The sequence below is a fragment of the Castanea sativa genome, chromosome 5, assembly GCF_040712315.1.
Source record: "Castanea sativa cultivar Marrone di Chiusa Pesio chromosome 5, ASM4071231v1".
In the NCBI taxonomy this organism is placed as follows: domain Eukaryota; kingdom Viridiplantae; phylum Streptophyta; class Magnoliopsida; order Fagales; family Fagaceae; genus Castanea; species Castanea sativa.
In genome coordinates, this window is record NC_134017.1 from 38,444,324 (window position 1) to 38,462,923 (window position 18,600).

The 18,600-nt window shown below is 37.5% G+C and overlaps 1 protein-coding gene across 2 annotated transcripts; it reads left to right on the forward strand.

Moving 5' to 3' along the window:
- Positions 1 to 8,371: 8,371 nt before the first annotated feature.
- LOC142633303 (sphingolipid delta(4)-desaturase DES1-like) lies at positions 8,372 to 11,343 on the forward strand. 2 transcript variants are annotated; one of them, XM_075807514.1, is made up of 3 exons: positions 8,372 to 8,433; positions 8,531 to 8,721; positions 10,281 to 11,343. In XM_075807514.1, the coding sequence occupies exons 2-3, from the start codon at positions 8,557 to 8,559 to the stop codon at positions 11,097 to 11,099; spliced, it is 984 nt and encodes a 327-aa protein (XP_075663629.1). In that variant the 5' UTR covers positions 8,372 to 8,433; positions 8,531 to 8,556; the 3' UTR covers positions 11,100 to 11,343. The 2 variants fall into 2 exon arrangements, with proteins under 2 accessions (XP_075663629.1, XP_075663628.1); XM_075807513.1 differs by lacking the exon at positions 8,372 to 8,433 and having other exon boundaries at positions 8,449 to 8,721.
- Positions 11,344 to 18,600: the final 7,257 nt, after the last annotated feature.

An 18,600-nucleotide genomic window follows, 5' to 3' on the forward strand; every position in this document is an offset into this window, starting at 1 on the left:
TGATCTAACTAAGGGAGAAAAACTAGATGGAACCAGCTATGATATGTGGCATAGAAAAATTCAATATCTGCTTAATGAACAAGAGGTCCTTGAAACCCTAACCAATGTGATGATGCGACCTGAAAATGGGAATACTGCCCAACATCGCCGTGACTTAGAGGCCTATGAGTCTTGGGTTAAGAAAGATCGTTGTGCACGCTTCACTATGTTGAGTAGCATGCACAATGATCTTATTGGGGAGTTTGAGAACTACCCAAATGCCCAAGAGATGTGGAACCAGCTTAAGATTGCCTATGGAGGGACTTCAGCAACTAGGTTGCGAGCTCTTACTTTGAAGTTTGAGTAATATGTTATGGATTCAAAACATAGCACAGCTGACATCTAAGGACAATGTCAGCATTGATCCGTGACCTAAAGGCTGCTGGCAATAATCTCTCTGATGAACAACAGGTCACAGCGATGATACGTTCACTGCCTGAACCTACTTGGGGGCAAATGAAGCTTGTTTTGACACATAGTGAGAATATCAAGACTTTTGCTGATATTTCTCGTTATCTTGAGCTTGAGGCAAAGCGCATAGGGGCGCACCAAAACACCCTCCTTATCGCCCAATCTGGGCAGCGGAAGGCATTCAGGCCTAAACGCAAAGGACAAGGGAGGAATGCCAAAGGGGCTGGTAACCTTGGGCCTAAAGAAGGCAAGATAGCAAAGTGCCAAAAGGGCAAGCGTGCTAAGAAGGACAAGGCAAAGATCAAGTGCTACAACTGTGGTAAGAAGGGTCACTTCGCTCATGAGTGCACTGAGTCGAAGAAGGTATCCTTTCTTAACAACTCTGCTATTACTTATGTTTGTACACATGTTTTTGTTGCTCATACTATTCTTGGGTGGATTGTAGATTCAGGAGAAACCAAACATATAGCCAGAGATAGAGTTGGGTGTGTAGATTACAACAAAGATACCAACAGGCACACAGTACGTTATTTTGGGTAACGGAGCTCAAGAAGAAGTCATAGGAGTTGGAACCTACCAGCTCAAATTGCGTCTAGGACGTACGTAACTTCTTCATGATGTACTTCATACACTTGGTGTCCAATGTAATCTATGTTCAGTACTTACTATGCTTAGACTTGGATTTAGTTTCCGTTTCGATGGTCCTCAGTTGGATTTTTATTTAAATAAAACCTTGTATGGACATGGTTATTTATCTAATAATTTCTTTACGTTGGATTTAGATCATTCCTCTTTTTCTTTCATTGCTCATAATGATGATGTTTCTGATTCTGTAATGTGGCATGCTAGACTTGGACACATAGGAAAAGATAGATTGGCTAGACTAGCTAGAGAAGGCCTATTGGGGTCTATCATTAATGTAAGCCTACCTATGTGTGAACCTTGTTTAGTTGGAAAGGCCTGTAGGAAGCCTTTTGGTAAGGCTCCAAGGGCAACTCATCCTTTGGAATTAGTCCATTCGGACATATGTGGACCTATGAATGTTAAGGCACGCCATGGCGCCTCTTATTTTCTTACATTTATAGATGACTATTCACATTTTAGTTATGTCTATTTGATCTTCCATCGCTTTGAAGCATTAGATTGCTTTAAGCGCTTTGTGGCAAAGGTTAAGAACCAGAAAGAAAGGAACCTAAAGGTTTTTCAAACTGATAGGGGTCGTGAATATTTGTCTAAACAGTTTCAGGAACTGTGTGAGGAAAAAGGGATACGTAGACAATTGACGATTCCTGGCACTCCACAACAAAATGGTGTTGCAGAGAGAAGGAATCATACTCTATTAGAGATGGTTAGATTGATGATGGCGCAAGCTAACCTTCCAATTTCGTTTTGGGGGGATGCATTGTTGACTGCTGCCTACATCCTTAACCGTGTGCCTTCTAAGTCAGTTCCCACAACACCATATGAGTTATGGACTGGTGCAAAACCCAATTTGGAAAACTTATGGCCTTGGGGTTGTGCAGGTTTTGTTCATAGTACCTCCCATAAGTATGGGAAAATGGGCCCTAGAGCAAGTAAGAAAATCTTTATAAGATATTCAGAAAGCTTAAAGGGGTATGTAATGTATGGTGAACATTTTGATAATGGAATGACTGAGATAGAGTCTCGTGATGTCAACTTCATTGAAAATGATTTTCCAAGCATTAGTGAAGCAAAACAAGATCTTCAGCTTTATGAGCTACAAGAACTTGAAGGTGTCATACCATCTTTGGGCGAGGGTGGAGAATCACAACTTCATCCTGAAATTGCCAAAGATAGTGGGAGTGATTTGGCTCCTAGTAGGGGTAAATTGCTAGATAGTGACACACAAGGATCCAAGGTACGTAGAAGTGAACGTGGAACTATTCCCCGTCGTCATTTTGAGATTGAGGGGGAATTGTTTATATGTGATTCACTGGACCTTGATGAGCCTGCTTCCTATGAGGAAGCATTAGCTTCACCTGCTTCATATGAATGGATAGTTTCTATGAGGGATGAGATGGATTCTATGGCAAAGAATCAAGTTTGGGAGTTGGTTGACCTTCTGCCTGGGCGCAAGATCATTGGAAACAAGTGGGTCTTAAAAATAAAGCACAAGGCAAATGGATCAATTGACAAATATAAGGCTTGTTTTGTGGCGAAAGGCTATACCCAGAGAAGGGATAGACTATTAAGAGACTTTCTCCCCAGTAGTGAGATTCGTTTCTATTCGCCTTATTCTAGCTATTGTTGCACATTTGGATTTGGAACTCTTCCAAATGGAATGATGCGAACCTCAATCGACACGCTTTAAGACCCAACAAAAATATTAGAATATTTAATACCAAATGATGTGAACCGCAATCGACACGCTTTGAGACCCAACAAAAATATTGGAATACTTGCCCAAGAAAACTAAATTCAGATTTTTGATAGAAACCCTGACCCAATGTTTATAATCGAAACGTGAACCAAAGGTATAAGTTGACCTTGACCCAATGATTATAAAGAATCACGAACCGAAGGTATAAAGTTTGAACGCTACAAGGAAGAATCCCTGATAAGTTCACAGTTCTTGAAGAACCAAAAGAAGAGCAAAGCGTCACATTTTCTGATTTTTATTCAATAATATATTATATAAAAAACGTTTACAGACTTCAGGGCCTATTTAAGGGCTCCATAAAACTTGACAGACAAGAAAATATATTCTAAAATAACTCCTAATTGATACCTTACCATATCAGGAATCAACTTTGACCTAAAAAGCATTAAATGCACCTAAAAACAAGGAATTAAATCACCTAAACCTAAAATAACGTTTTTACATAAAAATACCAAAAATAATAAATTACAATAATTAAGCAGTAAATTGTGTCCTACATCAGACCCCTCCACTTGAAACAAACTCGTCCTCGAGTTCAACTTTGAAATCTGAAATCTTCCACTCCAAATAAACAAATACTTCGAATGCTTTAATGACTTGATTTGGTTGTGAAATTTGAATCCTTCATAAAGTGTAGCAGAAAATTTCTTCTCATCTACTTTCAATTTATTTGCAACATCAATCAACAAAGGATTGATAATAAAATTAAAATTTTCTACTCCAAGAAAATCAACATATTGTATAGTCATCTTCAACAAATCAACTGAGGCTTGAGGATTGTGAGTTGTGGACTCATCCGCATATTTGACCTCAATTGAACCTTCCACAATGTTCTCAATAATTACCATCTCTTTATTTTTTATTTTTTTCAAGTTTTTTTTTTCTTGGATGATAACAGGAAATAAAATATAAAAGGATAGAAAACTAATTTTAGAACCTGTGCTCTGATACCAAATGATGTGAACCTCAATCGACACGCTTTGAGATCCAACAAAAATATTGGAATATTTAATACCAAATGATGCGAACCTCAATCGACACGCTTTGAGACCCAACAAAAATATTGGAATACTTGCCCAAGAAAACTAAAATTCAGATTTTTGATAGAAACCCTGACCCAACGTTTATAATCGAAACGCGAACCAAAGGTATAAGTTGACCTTGACCCAATGATTATAAAGAATCACAACCGAAGGCATAACGTTTGAATGCCACAAGGAAGAATCCCTAATAAGTTTACAGTTCTTGAAGAACCAAAAGAAGAGCAAAGCCTCACCTTTTCTGATTTTTATTCAATAATATATTATATAAAAAACATTTACAGACTTCAGAGCCTATTTAAGGTTTCCATAAAACTTGACAGACATGAAAATATATTCTAAAATAACTCCTAATTGATACCTTACCATATCAGGAATCAACTTTGACCTAAAAAGCATTAAATGCACCTAAAAATAAGGAATTAAATCACCTAAACCTAAAATAACGTTTTTACATAAAAATACCAAAAATAATAAATTACAATAATTAAACAGTAAATTATATCCTACATCAGATGTGAAGACTGCATTTCTCAATGCAGAACTAGACGAGGAGATCTATATGGATCAACCTATTGGCTTTAAGGTCAAGGAACAAGGGTGCAAAGTGTGCCGCCTTAAGCGTTCCATTTATGGCTTAAAGCAAGCGTCTAGACAATGGTATTTCAAATTTCATAAAGCTATTATTTCGATTGGTTTCGAAATGATGGAAGAAGACCACTGTGTGTATGTCAAATGATCAGGAAAGAGTTTACTTATCCTGTCTTTGTATATGGACGACATTTTGTTGGCTGGAAATGATATGGAGATGATTGTCACCACCAAAAGGTGCTTGTCCTCTACTTTTGAAATGAAAGACATGGGTGAGGCTAATTATGTGCTTGGAGTTAAGATCTTCAGGGATCACTCAAAGAAGCTTCTTGGTTTGTCTCAAGAAACTTACATAAAAATGATCTTAGAGCGATTTCGTATGCATAATTCCAAACCCATAGACACTCCAATTGAGAAGGGACATACATTAAGCCTTGAAAATTGCCCTAAATCAGAAAAGGAAAAGAGAGAAATGGCAAGAGTTCCCTATGCAACTGCAGTTGGAAGTCTGATGTATGCTATGTTGTGTACTCGACCAGACATCTATTTTGCAGTTGGTATGGTTAGTCGTTATGAAAGTAATCCAGGACCTGTTCATTGGCAAGCAGTTAAGAGGATTTTTCGATACCTTCGTAGGACATCGGATCTCATTCTTTGCTATCAGGGTGGAGATTTGAGATTGAGAGGTTATTTTGATGCTGACTGGGCCAGTGATAAAGATGAGCGTAAGTCCACTACAGGTTATGCATTTCTACTTAGTGGTGCAGCTATCTCTTGGTGCAGTAAGAAACAGTCTTGCATTGCTTTATCCACAATGGAGTCTACGTATGTTGCTTGTTTAGCAGTAGCATAAAAAGCTGTTTGGTTAAAGAGATTTTTCCAAAGCCTAAAGGTGACATCTCTTGCAGATGAAGCTGTAAAGATGTATTGTGATAGTATGGCAGCCTTGGCTCATGCTGAAGATCCTAAGTATCATAGCAAAAGCAAACACATACAGACTCGTTATGACTACATTTGTCTTGCTATTACACAAGGAGAGGTGATCCTCCAACATATCTCCACTAGCAGGATGGTGGTTGATCCACTTACTAAAGTCATTGCTAGAGATGCTTTTTAGGCTCATGTTAGGAGTTTGGGACTTTGTAGGATTTGATATGTTTTTGGATACCTTATGGACATTTATGTTTATTCATACTTTATGCAATAATGATGTTATTTATTTTGATTCACCTTGCGATGTGATTGATATTGCATACTGAGCACACATTATTTAAGAATATGTCACCAGGCTTAGATCAGTTTACTCACATAGACGATCACCTTAGCGCTTGAGGAGCGAGCAGGATGAGACATAGTGATCACTTTGTTTTTCTGTAAATCAAGTAAGTGATCATCTTGACGCTTAGGAAGGCGTGCAAGATAATATAATGAATGTCGTCTTAGCTAGGCTAAGATGAGACTTATGGGAGTTGCATTTGAAGTGTATCCACAACTTCATGAAGCCTGAATAAAGCCAAATGTGAGATCTTGGACAGGAACTTGGTGTGTAACTGTGCTGAGAAACTTAGGTTGGTTGCCTCTGTGGCAATTGGACTAAGGTTTGTACGGTGTTTGAGTGTGACAAGCCTAGTTGAGTGGGAGCTCCAACGTAGCATACAAATTATACTGTACGTGCTATAGCCGACCAATTAAGGGAATGATTGGATAGATCCCTACTTCGTCACTATGTGAGCCCTAGTCGACCATTATATGGTCCATTCTGTGCCCTTTTTCGATCTAGAACTATGTCATGAAGTGAATGCTTGATGTCGCTACTTTAGCATGTCATCTCAAGGCCATGATATATACGGTCTCGCGGAGCATGTCTAGGAAAGCGGTTAAGTGTGAATGAATCGACATGAGTGTCTGGGGAAGATTATTTAGAACACACCATTTATTTTATGGCTCATAGCCCGAGCGATTATGAGGAATTTGTTTTTCAACATAATCATGAGCATATTATATAGTATAGAATCAAGTGTTGCTTTGCGTTTTTTTTTTTTTTTTTTGAACTCATGAGGGATTAAAGAAACTTGATTAGGTGTGATTAAATAATCTGGGGCATAGACGAGATATTATGAGTGATGTACTATGTTAGTTTAGATGGTGACTTAATATAGTACTCCTACCCTACACCTTCTCATCAGGTCGCACAATCCATTTTTCTATATAAAGAGAGGATTGGACAAGAGATTGAAAGGATCCATTTTTTACTGTAGTGCCCAGTGTGGACGAGTGGGAGATGTTAGAAATTGGGCTGGTTTTGACCCAACCCATAAACCATGGCCCATGGATCGTCCACATGGGTTATCTGATAAGTAAGTTTAAATTTAAACTAACTGATATTGATATGAGTTATCAATATCAGTAGTGGGATAATTTAAACTTAACAAATATTGATATGAGTTATCAATATCAGTAGAAGAGTAATTTAAATTTATTAGATAAGATCTTTTAGAGATCACATATATCTGATAGTAAGTGAATCTTTATTAGTATTTAAAATACTCCTATATCAATTAAAAAGATGATGATAGACACAATGAGTGAACATACATATAGTTTTGAATGCTCTCTCAAAATAAACCATCTCTTTGGGACACCATCAATTGTTCCCTAAAATTTGGAGCGTGGAAATTAGGAGAAACTCTAATAGTCTCTCTTGCGACTTAGAGGTGTTCCACAAAGGAGTTCGTAAAGCAAGCAAAGGACAAGATCCAGGCATTTGGTGATCTATTCCACCAAAGGTATGTGTCTATATGACCTCTAGTAAAGTATATAATTTTTTCAACACATATATTGAATAACTTGTGTTTATTTAGAAAAAAATAACTTGTACTTATATTTGAATTCACGATAAAGATTGTAGGCCTATTTGATATGTAGCATCTGGTATGAACAAAAAGTTACTATGAATTTTAAGTAAAGTTTATAGTGTACTTTTACGTTAGAATCAAAAAAAAAATTGTGTGTGGTTGTTTCAAAAAATAAAAAATAAAAAGGATGGTTTCAAAATGAAACTTTTATGTGGCGTTTGGTATGGGGTAATGTTTTAGGATTCCCAGGAATGTTTAAAGATTCCCATGTTTGGTTACAAATCACGCTAAGGAATCAGATGCCAGGGGAATGTGGATTCCCCTCTCAGTAGGAATGTGGATTCCCTTTAAAACAGGTGGGAATCCAGATTCCCAAGCTTAAAGGAAATTGTATTTTTTATAAATTGACAATTTTAACCATTTTTTCATTATCATTTAAGCAATTAAGATCAAATATAAAACAAATTATTATGGATTAAATTCTTTTAAAATTATTATTAAGAATAAAAGCATTTGAGAATTTATATAGTTATTTTTGTATTGTACCTGTCATTTTGAAATGTTTAGACTATAATTTTAATGAATTTTTCATAATTAATAATTTATATTTGGTTTTTCATTATTTATTTAGATGAAGATTTTTTTTTTTAAGGACTTGATAATTCACATTCAAATCTAAGGATAGAATAGGAAAAATAAATAATTCATTTAAGATTCCTGGGAATAAACCAAATATTATCATCTCACATTCCTAGGAATCTTAAAATATTCCCAATGAAACCAAACACAGGAATAGCTACATTCTTAGGAATGTGATTCCTAGGAATCACATTCCTAGGAATCTGGATGACGAGAGTAATGTGGATTCCCTGTACCAAACGCCACATTAAAGTGTTGACTTTAGAGATAGAAATCCAAAATTGTAAAAGTTAATGGACAAAAATCGAAATGACACTCAAACTTTAGGGTGGAAATTACAATTTGAGTTTTAAAAAAAAAATATCCCAAACTAAAGAGAGTGGGATGTATGAGCTCTGCTGCTTGCATAGCTGTAAAACTAAAACCGGGGATGACCGCCAATGAGATCCAAACAAAGGTAACATAAGTTAACGCTGTTTCCAATTTTTTAGTACAGGCACAGATCATTCTCACGTTCGCATTCTTTGTTGGTTTCTTTTGAAATACAATACTAGGTCTAGAGAGAGAGAGAGAGAGAGAGATGGGAGGCAGAGGGGAAGAGAGAGTGGAAGGTGAAGGAGTAATGGCGACTGACTTTTTCTGGTCGTACACAGATGAACCCCACGCTAGCAGGCGCCGCCAGATTCTCTCTCAGTACCCTCAGATCAAGGATCTTTTTGGTCCTGACCCCTTTGCTCTCTTCAAGGTTCTTCTTCTTCTTCTTCAACATTCCATTTGCTTCATATTTCAATATTCGTTGCTACCTGCATTGTAAATTCTTTTTTCTTTGAGTTTTCTAGTTTCTCCTTCAATTTGGACTTCTGGGTTTTCTATATATATATTTTTTAATCAATCCTGTTTATCAGCTTTGTGCTTGTTCACAATTTTATTTGATGGGTTTTTGTGAGATTTTATTGTTAGCGAATTTATGGTTGGTGGCACTTTCCAAGTTTCTTGATGATTGTTGTACTTTTTGGCATCTGCCATGCATGGATCTGTTTTAATTCAAATCATTTCTGGTTCACGCTAACCAGTAACCAATGGATTGCCAATATTTCACTTCTTTTTTTTTCTTTTTTCTTTTTTAAACGAATATTAAATTCTAAAATGGGACTTTGCTTCATGTTGAAGATATAATAAAACTTTAGAATTTTGCTGTTTTGCATTTTGGTTTTCCTTCATTATGTTAATCTCATAGTCAATATTTCATCTTGTCTTTAAGCCAATGAAATCTTGTATGTGGAGTGTGAGATTGTGAGTTCAAAACCCGTTGGATGCGTGTGTAACTTGTCAACTGAAACTACTATTTCATCTTGTCTATAAAAACATTCTATTAGGTATTTTCCCTCTATTAAGTTTAGTTTTTAGAATCGAGTTTTCTGTGTCAATGTCTGTCTTTTGTTTATAGTGATTCTGGAATCCACCAACTTATGAAAATTTGTAATGGGTTTCATGAGATCTCCATAATATAAGTGCTCTGTGTGTGCATATTTTTATAGTTTATTCTTTTTCTTCTGAGGAACACAAAAGTCAATCTGCTCTTATGTGCCTAGTTAGACTCCTGCACTTCTCTCATTTACCTGCACTGGAAGTTTCTTTTTGTAGTTTGCTGATTGTTCTTATTCTAGATGTGGTACTTAGCGTAAGCTTAACAAGTAGCACTCTAGACTAGACGAGTGATTTGGAGCTGAGAAGCTTTTCTCATATGGTTTGAGAAGGTAATCGTCTATTTATGATCATGTTTGGCTTAAAAATGGTAATATTATTGAAAATGTTACCTATGCATTCATCTAAGTGTTCTGTTATGTCTTTGAAGCTGTGTAGAAATTTATGAGCCACTTGACCAGCAAAAGGCTGGTTTTTGGTTTTTAGCATTGTTAAAATTTTACAACATTCTTTCCTGCGCACACCCTCTTAACCCCAACAAGTATGCAGAAAGAAACATGAAGTAGCGAGATTATTGGAAATGTTGTTGAATGTTAATAGGATGTTCGGCAGTGTCTTTAATTACTGGATATCAAAATTGGTTTATGTGCATTGAAGGCAATTTCGAAAATCTATGAAAAACCCTATGAAAGAGATGATGACCACATTCGGAACCTTATTTATTTGGTTAACTACCCAATTAAGAAAGCCTGTAGTAATTTGCTTATTTTTCAGTGGTGAATTTATATAGTGATTATTTTACTTTAAAGTGTATTCATTCTTATAATACCATATCAGCTATTTTATTATGTTCATGCCCTTGTTACTGTGGTGTTGCAGATTGCTGTGGTTGTTTTGCTTCAGCTATGGACGGCAACTTTGCTCCAGAATGCTGGTTGGCTGAAGATACTGGCAATAGCCTACTTCTTTGGCTCTTTTCTCAACCACAACCTCTTCTTGGCCATCCATGAGCTCAGCCACAATCTTGCCTTCTCAACCCCAGTATACAACCGTTGGCTTGGGATTTTTGCTAACCTCCCTATTGGTGTACCCATGTCTGTCACCTTTCAAAAATATCACCTTGAGCATCATCGGTTCCAAGGTGTTGATGGCATTGATATGGACATTCCAAGTCACACTGAAGCTCATCTTGTGACAAATGTTATTTCCAAAAGCATATGGGTCATTTTGCAACTCTTCTTCTATGCTCTCCGGCCTCTATTTCTGAAACCAAAGCCTCCTGGTTGTTGGGAATTCATCAACACATTTATTCAGATATCCCTTGATGCATTTATGGTTTACTTTTGGGGATGGAAATCTTTTGCCTATTTGATCCTTTCCACATTTGTTGGGGGTGGGATGCACCCAATGGCTGGTCACTTCATTTCGGAGCATTATGTCTTCAACCCTGAACAGGAGACATATTCTTACTATGGCCCCCTGAATCTTATGACATGGAATGTGGGGTACCACAACGAGCACCATGATTTCCCTAGAATTCCTGGGAACAAGCTGTATAAGGTGAAGGAGATTGCACCTGAGTATTATGAAGGTTTACACTCATATAAATCTTGGAGCCAGGTTATTTATATGTATGTTATGGACCGAACAGTTGGGCCTTTTAGCCGAATGAAGAGGAAGGTAAAGAAAACTGAATAGGTGTTTTCATTTTTATACCTGTTCCATATTTTTTATCCTTGTTCCCTGGATTGGTAATGGTAATTACCTTTGTAATTCGCTATGTATTTGTAACATTTTTGAAGAGTGCTTTAGTTTTAGGCTAAAAGAGTTAGTTGTTTGTTCATTCATTAACATTTCAGAAGAACATCTGTTTACTGAATTATGCCTTTAAGATGTGGGGTATATCTATATTGATAATAATATCTATAGTAATTTCTCTCTCTCTCTCTCTCTCTCTCTCTCTCTCATGCACGCACACACACAGAACTTGTGAGTTTCTTACCCTTTATACTTGGCACTAAGTAAGCTTTAGTGTGCAGTTTCATTCTTTTGCTTTTGTATTTTAAGTACTTTCAATTCTTGCAATGTAGAATTTGTTTTCTCTGACTGGAAAATTGAAATCCAAGCAAAAATTATGGTGGCAATTTTTGGCTCAATTAATACATGTTTGTAGCTGATGTAGGCAAAATAAATTACTTGAGATCTCTGTATTTCAGAGGTTTCTAGTTTGGTTGTGTTATGATATAATGATGTAGTTTGGTTGTGTTATGATATAATGATGCAGGACAACCTAGGCTTCTCACCTAGATTAGTCCCACCGTAGACCTCAGGCTTCCCACCTAAGGTGTTTGGATTCACCACCAAACAAACACAATGCAATTTTTGCGAATAATCTCAATAATAATAATCGTAGTATGTAGAAAATAAAAGAAATCATCTAGAGCTTTATATGCAGCTTCCAGGAATTACAATGATAAAGATAAATTATCCTAAACAAATTTTAAACAATCTCAAATACTAATCTGATAATCTTAAAAATCTCAAATACTAATATGATAATCCTAACAATCTCAAATACTAATCCAATACTAAAGATAAACACAAATAAAGATAACATAAATGATAAAGATAATCTCCATAGATGTGCTATTATGTGGTGTCCGCACCAACTCTCCTAGGGTGGGAGAAACTCGACCTCGTTGAGTAAAGCTCATAAGGATCAAGTGACATCAGAATAAGCTCCATCAAGCCACAGGCTCACTATGTCAGCATGGCGCCTCTGTCGACGCTCATATGTGCGGGTGATAGGAGGTAGAGATGAGGTGGTAGCAAGTATATCCAAGTAAGCCTCCAAAAGAGCGGGATCAAGCTGCTGCAACTCCTCTCTGGTGATCCATGTACAATCAGAATCAAGCCGTCCTCGCCAGCAAACCAAGAAGCGTTGAATTGTTCCATCCCTAGTGAAAATAGACTGCTCATCCAAAATAACATCAATAATATCTTTATGTGCCTTTTGGAAAGAAGATGGTGTAGGGCTAAACACAGGGTTAGCCAAAGAAGAAGAGGGTGGATCATCAAAAGGGTCATAGGGAATAACTGCTGGACCTTTAAAAGCGATTAAATCAACAATATTAAAAGTAGAACTAATACCATAATCTAAACGTATATCAATCACATAAGCAATCGATCCAAGTTTCTTTAATACCTTGAATGGGCTAGCACTACAGGCCTGCAATTTCTTAACGGTTCCCGAAGGATTTCGTTTAGGCCTGATACGAATCATAACATAATTTCCTACATCAAAGTCTAAATGACGTCGATGTAAATCAGCCTGAGTCTTATACTTAAGATTACTAGCATGAATTCGTTTGTTGATCTCTTTATGCAGCTCATGCATGTGACTAGCAAACTCTACTGCAGACACAAAAACCCTATCAGGTGAGGACATTGGGAGAAGGTCTAAAGGTCTCCTAAGTGTATAACCATGAACAACTTCAAATGGACTCATACCTATGGACCTATTGATTGAGTTATTGTATGCAAATTGGGCCACAGGGAGTATAGATTCCCAAGTCCTACCATTCTCACCTATGAGACACCTCAAAGGATTTCTTAGACTCCTATTTACAACCTCAGTTTGACCATCAATTTAAGGATGGTATGCTGTGGAGAATTTCAACTTTGTTCCCATCATGTGCCAAAAGGTCTTCCAAAAACAGCTCATGAATTTAGCATCCCTATCTGACACAATTGTTTTAGGTAACCCATACAACTTAACAATCTTATCAAAGAAAATCTTGGCTACCTTGGATGCATCAGATGTCTTAGAGCATGGAAGAAAGTGAGCCATCTTAGAAAACCAGTCAACCACTACAAGAATGGAATCAAACTTCCTAAGGGTACGGGGGAGACCTAGTATAAAGTTCATGCTAATATCCTCCCAAGGACAGTGTGGAACTGGTAGAGGAGTGTAAATGCCAGTATTTTGCTTGCAATGCTTAGCTAGTTGATACTGACAACATTGACCAATTATCTTAGCAACATACCTCTTAAGACTTGGCCAATAGAACTGCCTCTCTACCTCTTCAATTGTCTTATCACATCCAAAATATCCTAAAAGTCCTCCCACGTGCACTTCCCAAACCAAAAAGTCTCTAACTGATGTGCGAGGGATACAAAGCTTATTGGCTTTAAACAAGTAGCCATCTCGGAGGATAAAATCATCAACAACTTGAAGATGCTCAGTCCTAAGTGTAGTGTACACTTCTCCAAAATCTAGGCAAGATTCATACTCCTCTTGCAACTTCTCAAACCTTATGACTTTTGTGCTCATCACAGAAAGTAAGGTGACTCGATGACTCAAAGCGTCAGCTACCTTATTCTCAACACTAGATTTATGTCTCAAAACAAAAGAGAATCTTTGCAAATACTCAACCCAAGGGACATGACGAGCATTTAATTTCTTTTGGGAGTTGATGTGGCGGAGAACATCACGATCAGATTAAATGACAAACTCATGGGGTGTCAAATAATGGCTCTAATATATTAAAGCTTGAACCACAACATAGATTTCTTTATCATATGTTGAATACTTCTTCTTAGCCTCATTTAATTTCTCACTAAAGTAAGCTATTGGGTGACAATCTTGGCTAAGAACTCCTCCTATGCCTACACCAGACACATCACATTCCACTTCAAAGACCTTATCAAAGTCTGGTAGGTGCATCACCAGTGCTTTTGTCATCTTCTTCTTGATTTCTTGAAATGCTTTACCAGCAACATTTGACCATTGGAATTCGCCTTGCTTCATACAATCAGTGATCGGTGCCACAATTGTATTAAATTCATGTATGAAGTGGTGATAGAAAGTTGCAAGCCCATGAAAACTGCAAACCTCATGAATGTTCTTGGGTTCGGGCCAATCCGCTATGACCTTGACCTTTTATGGGTCAACAAAAACTCCTTTAGATGAGACCACAAAACCTAAGAAAATGACACTATCAGTGAAGAAATAGCATTTCTTTAGGTTGGCATACAAGTTTTCTCTCCTCAAAGTGGAACAAACTTGTTTAAGATGGTCCAAATGTTGCTCCTTTGATTTACTATAAATGAGGATGTCATCAAAGTACACTACCACAAATTTGCCCATGAAAGGCCTTAGTACTTATGTTATCACTCTCATAAAAGTACTAGGAGCATTTGATAAACCAAAGGGCATCACAAGCCACTTATATAGACGATCCTTTGTCTTAAAAGCAGTCTTCCATTCATCACCTGGGCGGATCCTAATCTGGTGGTATCCACTTTTCAAATCAACTTTCGAAAAGATTGTGGCTCCCAACATCATATCAAACATATCATCTAACTTAGGGATAGGAAAACAATACTTCACAGTAATCTTATTGATTGCGCGACTATCCACGCACATTCTCCAAGATCCATCTTTCTTTCGGGTCAAAAGTACAGGGACTGCACATGGGCTTAAGCTTTCACGCATGAATCCTTTGTGCAAGAGCTCATCCACTTGTCTAGCCATTTCATCGTTTTGAGAAAGGCTCATTCTATAGTGGGGCAAATTTGGAAGTGCTGCTCCTGGGACAAGATCTATGGCGTGTTGACTATCACGCATAGGGGGCAACTGATTTGGGAGCTCCTTAGGGAAAATATCTTGGAACTCTTGAAGCACTAACCGTACTTTTTTCTTAGTTCTTCAAAGCTATCTAGTGCAACTTCCTTAACAACCAAAGCAAAGATGATGAAGTCTTGATTGGCAACTCTTTCAAGTTCTTTTGGACTGACGAGGTTCATACTTTGCTTTTTAGGCTCTTCTTTAGCCTTACTTGCACTAACAAACTTAGTTTTGACTGGGTTAAGTTTAATCCTTTGTCCATTATGCATGAAGGAACAAGAGTTCGAGCGACCATAAAGAGTGACATCTAAATCATAGAGCCATGGTCATCCCAAAATTATGTGTCCTACATCTATTGGAATTACATCACATGAAATCTGAGCCTTGTATGAGAGGATATGAATAGGAACAAGACACCTTTCCTTGATGGTGATAAATGAATCATATACCCAAGAAACCTTATAGGGTTTAGGATGGGCAACTAACTTCAAACCTAAGAGAGAGACAAGTTTAGAAGAAATTGCATTAATGCAACTTCCATTGTTAATGATAACCTTGAAATTTGTGGTTCCACACTTAACAAAGGTTTGGAAGATAGTATTTCTTTTCCAATCATCACTTTCTTTGGACTGTGCTAGAGTACACCTAACATCACTCATTACAGGAGTATCAAGACTATCCTCACTAAGATTATCAAAAAATGGTAGGGCTCTAATGCAAGCTAATTGGGTGGAATCATCCTTTCCTATTTCTACAATGTCTTCAATGTTAGGCTCATAGACTAATTCTTCTACCTCTTCCTCTCCATCCAATTCTTCAATCAACAAAGTCTTATTAGGACATTGGGCAGCCATATGATCAAAGCCTTGACACTTAAAACATTGGATTCTAGAATTGGGCCTACATGTCTCTTTAACCACACTCTTCCCTTTGTCTTCCGAGCGCAAGGGCCTATTTTTGGGATTGGGTCTATTTTGAGGACCTTGTTGGTATCTACCCTGAGGATTCTCTTTTATGTGTAAGGGTCTATTGTTGGGATAAGGCCTATTCTAGGCACCTTGGAGGTACCTACCTTGGGGACCTTCAAAATTGTTGTGAGGCAACATGCAATTGTCAAATCTCCTTCCACCTTGGGGCCTAGGGATTAGCTCTAAATCTTGCACTAAGGTATAAGCATTATCAAGAGTTGAGATTTGTCGGGCCACCAATTCTCTTTAAAGATCATAATTGAGACCTTTCTTAAATCTACTTAAGGTAATTGGCTCATCTTCAATTGCATTGCTACATATTCTATACTTTTCAAATTGTTCTACGTACTCAGTAATAGACCTATTGTCTTGCTCAAATCATGTCATTGATCTAAAAAGTTGCCTTGATGAGATACTGGGAAGTACTTTTCATTGAGCTTTGCCTTCATTTCTTCCCAAAGAGTTATGGGTGATTGGCGGGTCTTACGGAGGTGGTTGACAACACTATCCCAATGGAGTTTTGCTCTTCCTACAAGTTTCATTTTGGCAAATCTAACCTTTTTTTCCTTAGACAATTCATACCACTCAAAAAAAAAGCTCCATCTCTCTCACCCAATCATTGTAGACTTGAGGGTTCCTAACACCATCGAAGGTAGGGGCCTCTACTTTGATATGCTTTGCTGAGTTGTCTTCATTGTCTCTATGGTCTTGCCTAGGATGAGGGCCATGTCTATTATTATTTCTTCCCTTATGTGCATTATCCTTGTCATACCTAGACTTGAAGTGGCCTAAACGGGCAGTAAGCTCTACAATGGCTTGTCTTAATTCATCTTGGGGAGGAGGATCCATGTTCAAGCGGAATTGGGGACTAGAGTGGGATTCAGAACTAGACTTTGATTTGGAATTAGACTGTTCTTCAGAACTAGTTACTAGACGACCACTGCGCAAATGCATACAAAGAGATCAACAAAGTAATTCTAGCAAGTGAATAGTAAGGATAATACTCAAGTTAAATTATATGTGAAGAGAAGCCATGAATTCCACAGGTTGTTGCATTCAAGCAATACTAGCTTCAACAAAAATTAAATTAAAAGGACCTAATTGTTACAATGTGATTAGGCTAGTTCAAATACTAATACTGAGAGTTAATTACTTTAAAGGATTTTTTTGTGTTTTATAATTTTTTTTGTGTGGCTAAAATAAAAAGCTGAAAAAAAACAAACCAGCAGCTAAAATAACGAAGTCATGTGAAAGTTTAAGCAGAACAAGGATAAAGTAAAGGCTGTAGCATGTTACCGAAGGTAAAGTTGAGGCACATAGTAGACATATTGATATTAAATTTGAAAGTGCATTTCAATTCATTAAGATAGGAAAGTCCACACCTTGGTTGGGCTGACTTAACAACCTGGGCCTCACTGGACAATGGGTCACGCTACTAACAATGGTGAAATTGGGCTTGTGGTTCTCCACGTGTAGTGGCATTGGAACCTTTTTGAGACTTCTGCTTGACTTGACTTGAGGTTTTTTTTTTTTTTTTTTTGAAATACGATAAAGAAAGAACTAGAATATAAAACTAAAGACTACCAAACAGTATCATGTCAAACACTAAAACATCGAAACTAAAGAAAGAAGTACAGAGTAAAACTAAAGAGAAGGAATTTCAGGGAGCAGTCATCAAGCTTCGCTGGGGTCGACAGCGAAGAGGCGGCATGGGCTCATTGACAATGACTGTCAACGGTGCTTGATGGTGGAGATCGAAGCTCGCAAGTCAAATCGCAGTGATGGAACCCGTGAAGTGTGAAGTGGCATGGTGGGAGCGGTGTTGACAGCATGTCGACGTAGGTGGATCTCAGCAGCGTGATTCCAGAAGTGACATTGGTGGTTGCTCATTGCCTTTCAAACTCTTCTGTCTCTGATCTGGTGGGTTGAAGTTGTGAATGTGATTTTTTTTTTAGGTGGAATGTATGTTCTCTGTTTCTAATCTAGTGGTGGTCCTAAAGTCGGGCATGGATGGGGGTCACAGGCTTGGAGGGAGTAGTGGGTTTCTCTGTTGGTTTTGGGATGAAGAATTCGTGTGGCCAGAGGGGGTATATGGTATGGATAGGTTCTGGCTCTTATTTGCAGATCTCGTGGGGTAAGAATTGGGGTTGCTTTGGTTTTCAAATCTCGTGGGGTAAGAATTTGAGTAATGGCATATTTGGTGGTTGATTTGTTTTCTGCTAGTGGGTGTAGTGTGGGTTGCCATATGTGATTTTGGGTTGCTGAAATGGATGATCGGGTTGGGTTCTGATACCAAGTTAATGTAGGACAACCTAGGCTTCCCACCTAGATTAGTCCCACCGTAGACCTTAGGCTTCCCACCTAAGGTGTTTGGATTCACCACCAAATAAACACAATGCAATTTCTACGAATAATCTCAATAATAATAATCCCAGTTGGTAAATTAAAAAAAAAAAAATATATATCATCTGGAGCTTTATATGCAACTTCCAAGTATCACAATGATAAGGATAAACTATCCTAAACAATCTCAAATACTAATCTGATAATCCTAACAATCTCAAATACTAATCCAATACTAAAGATAAACACAAATAAAGAT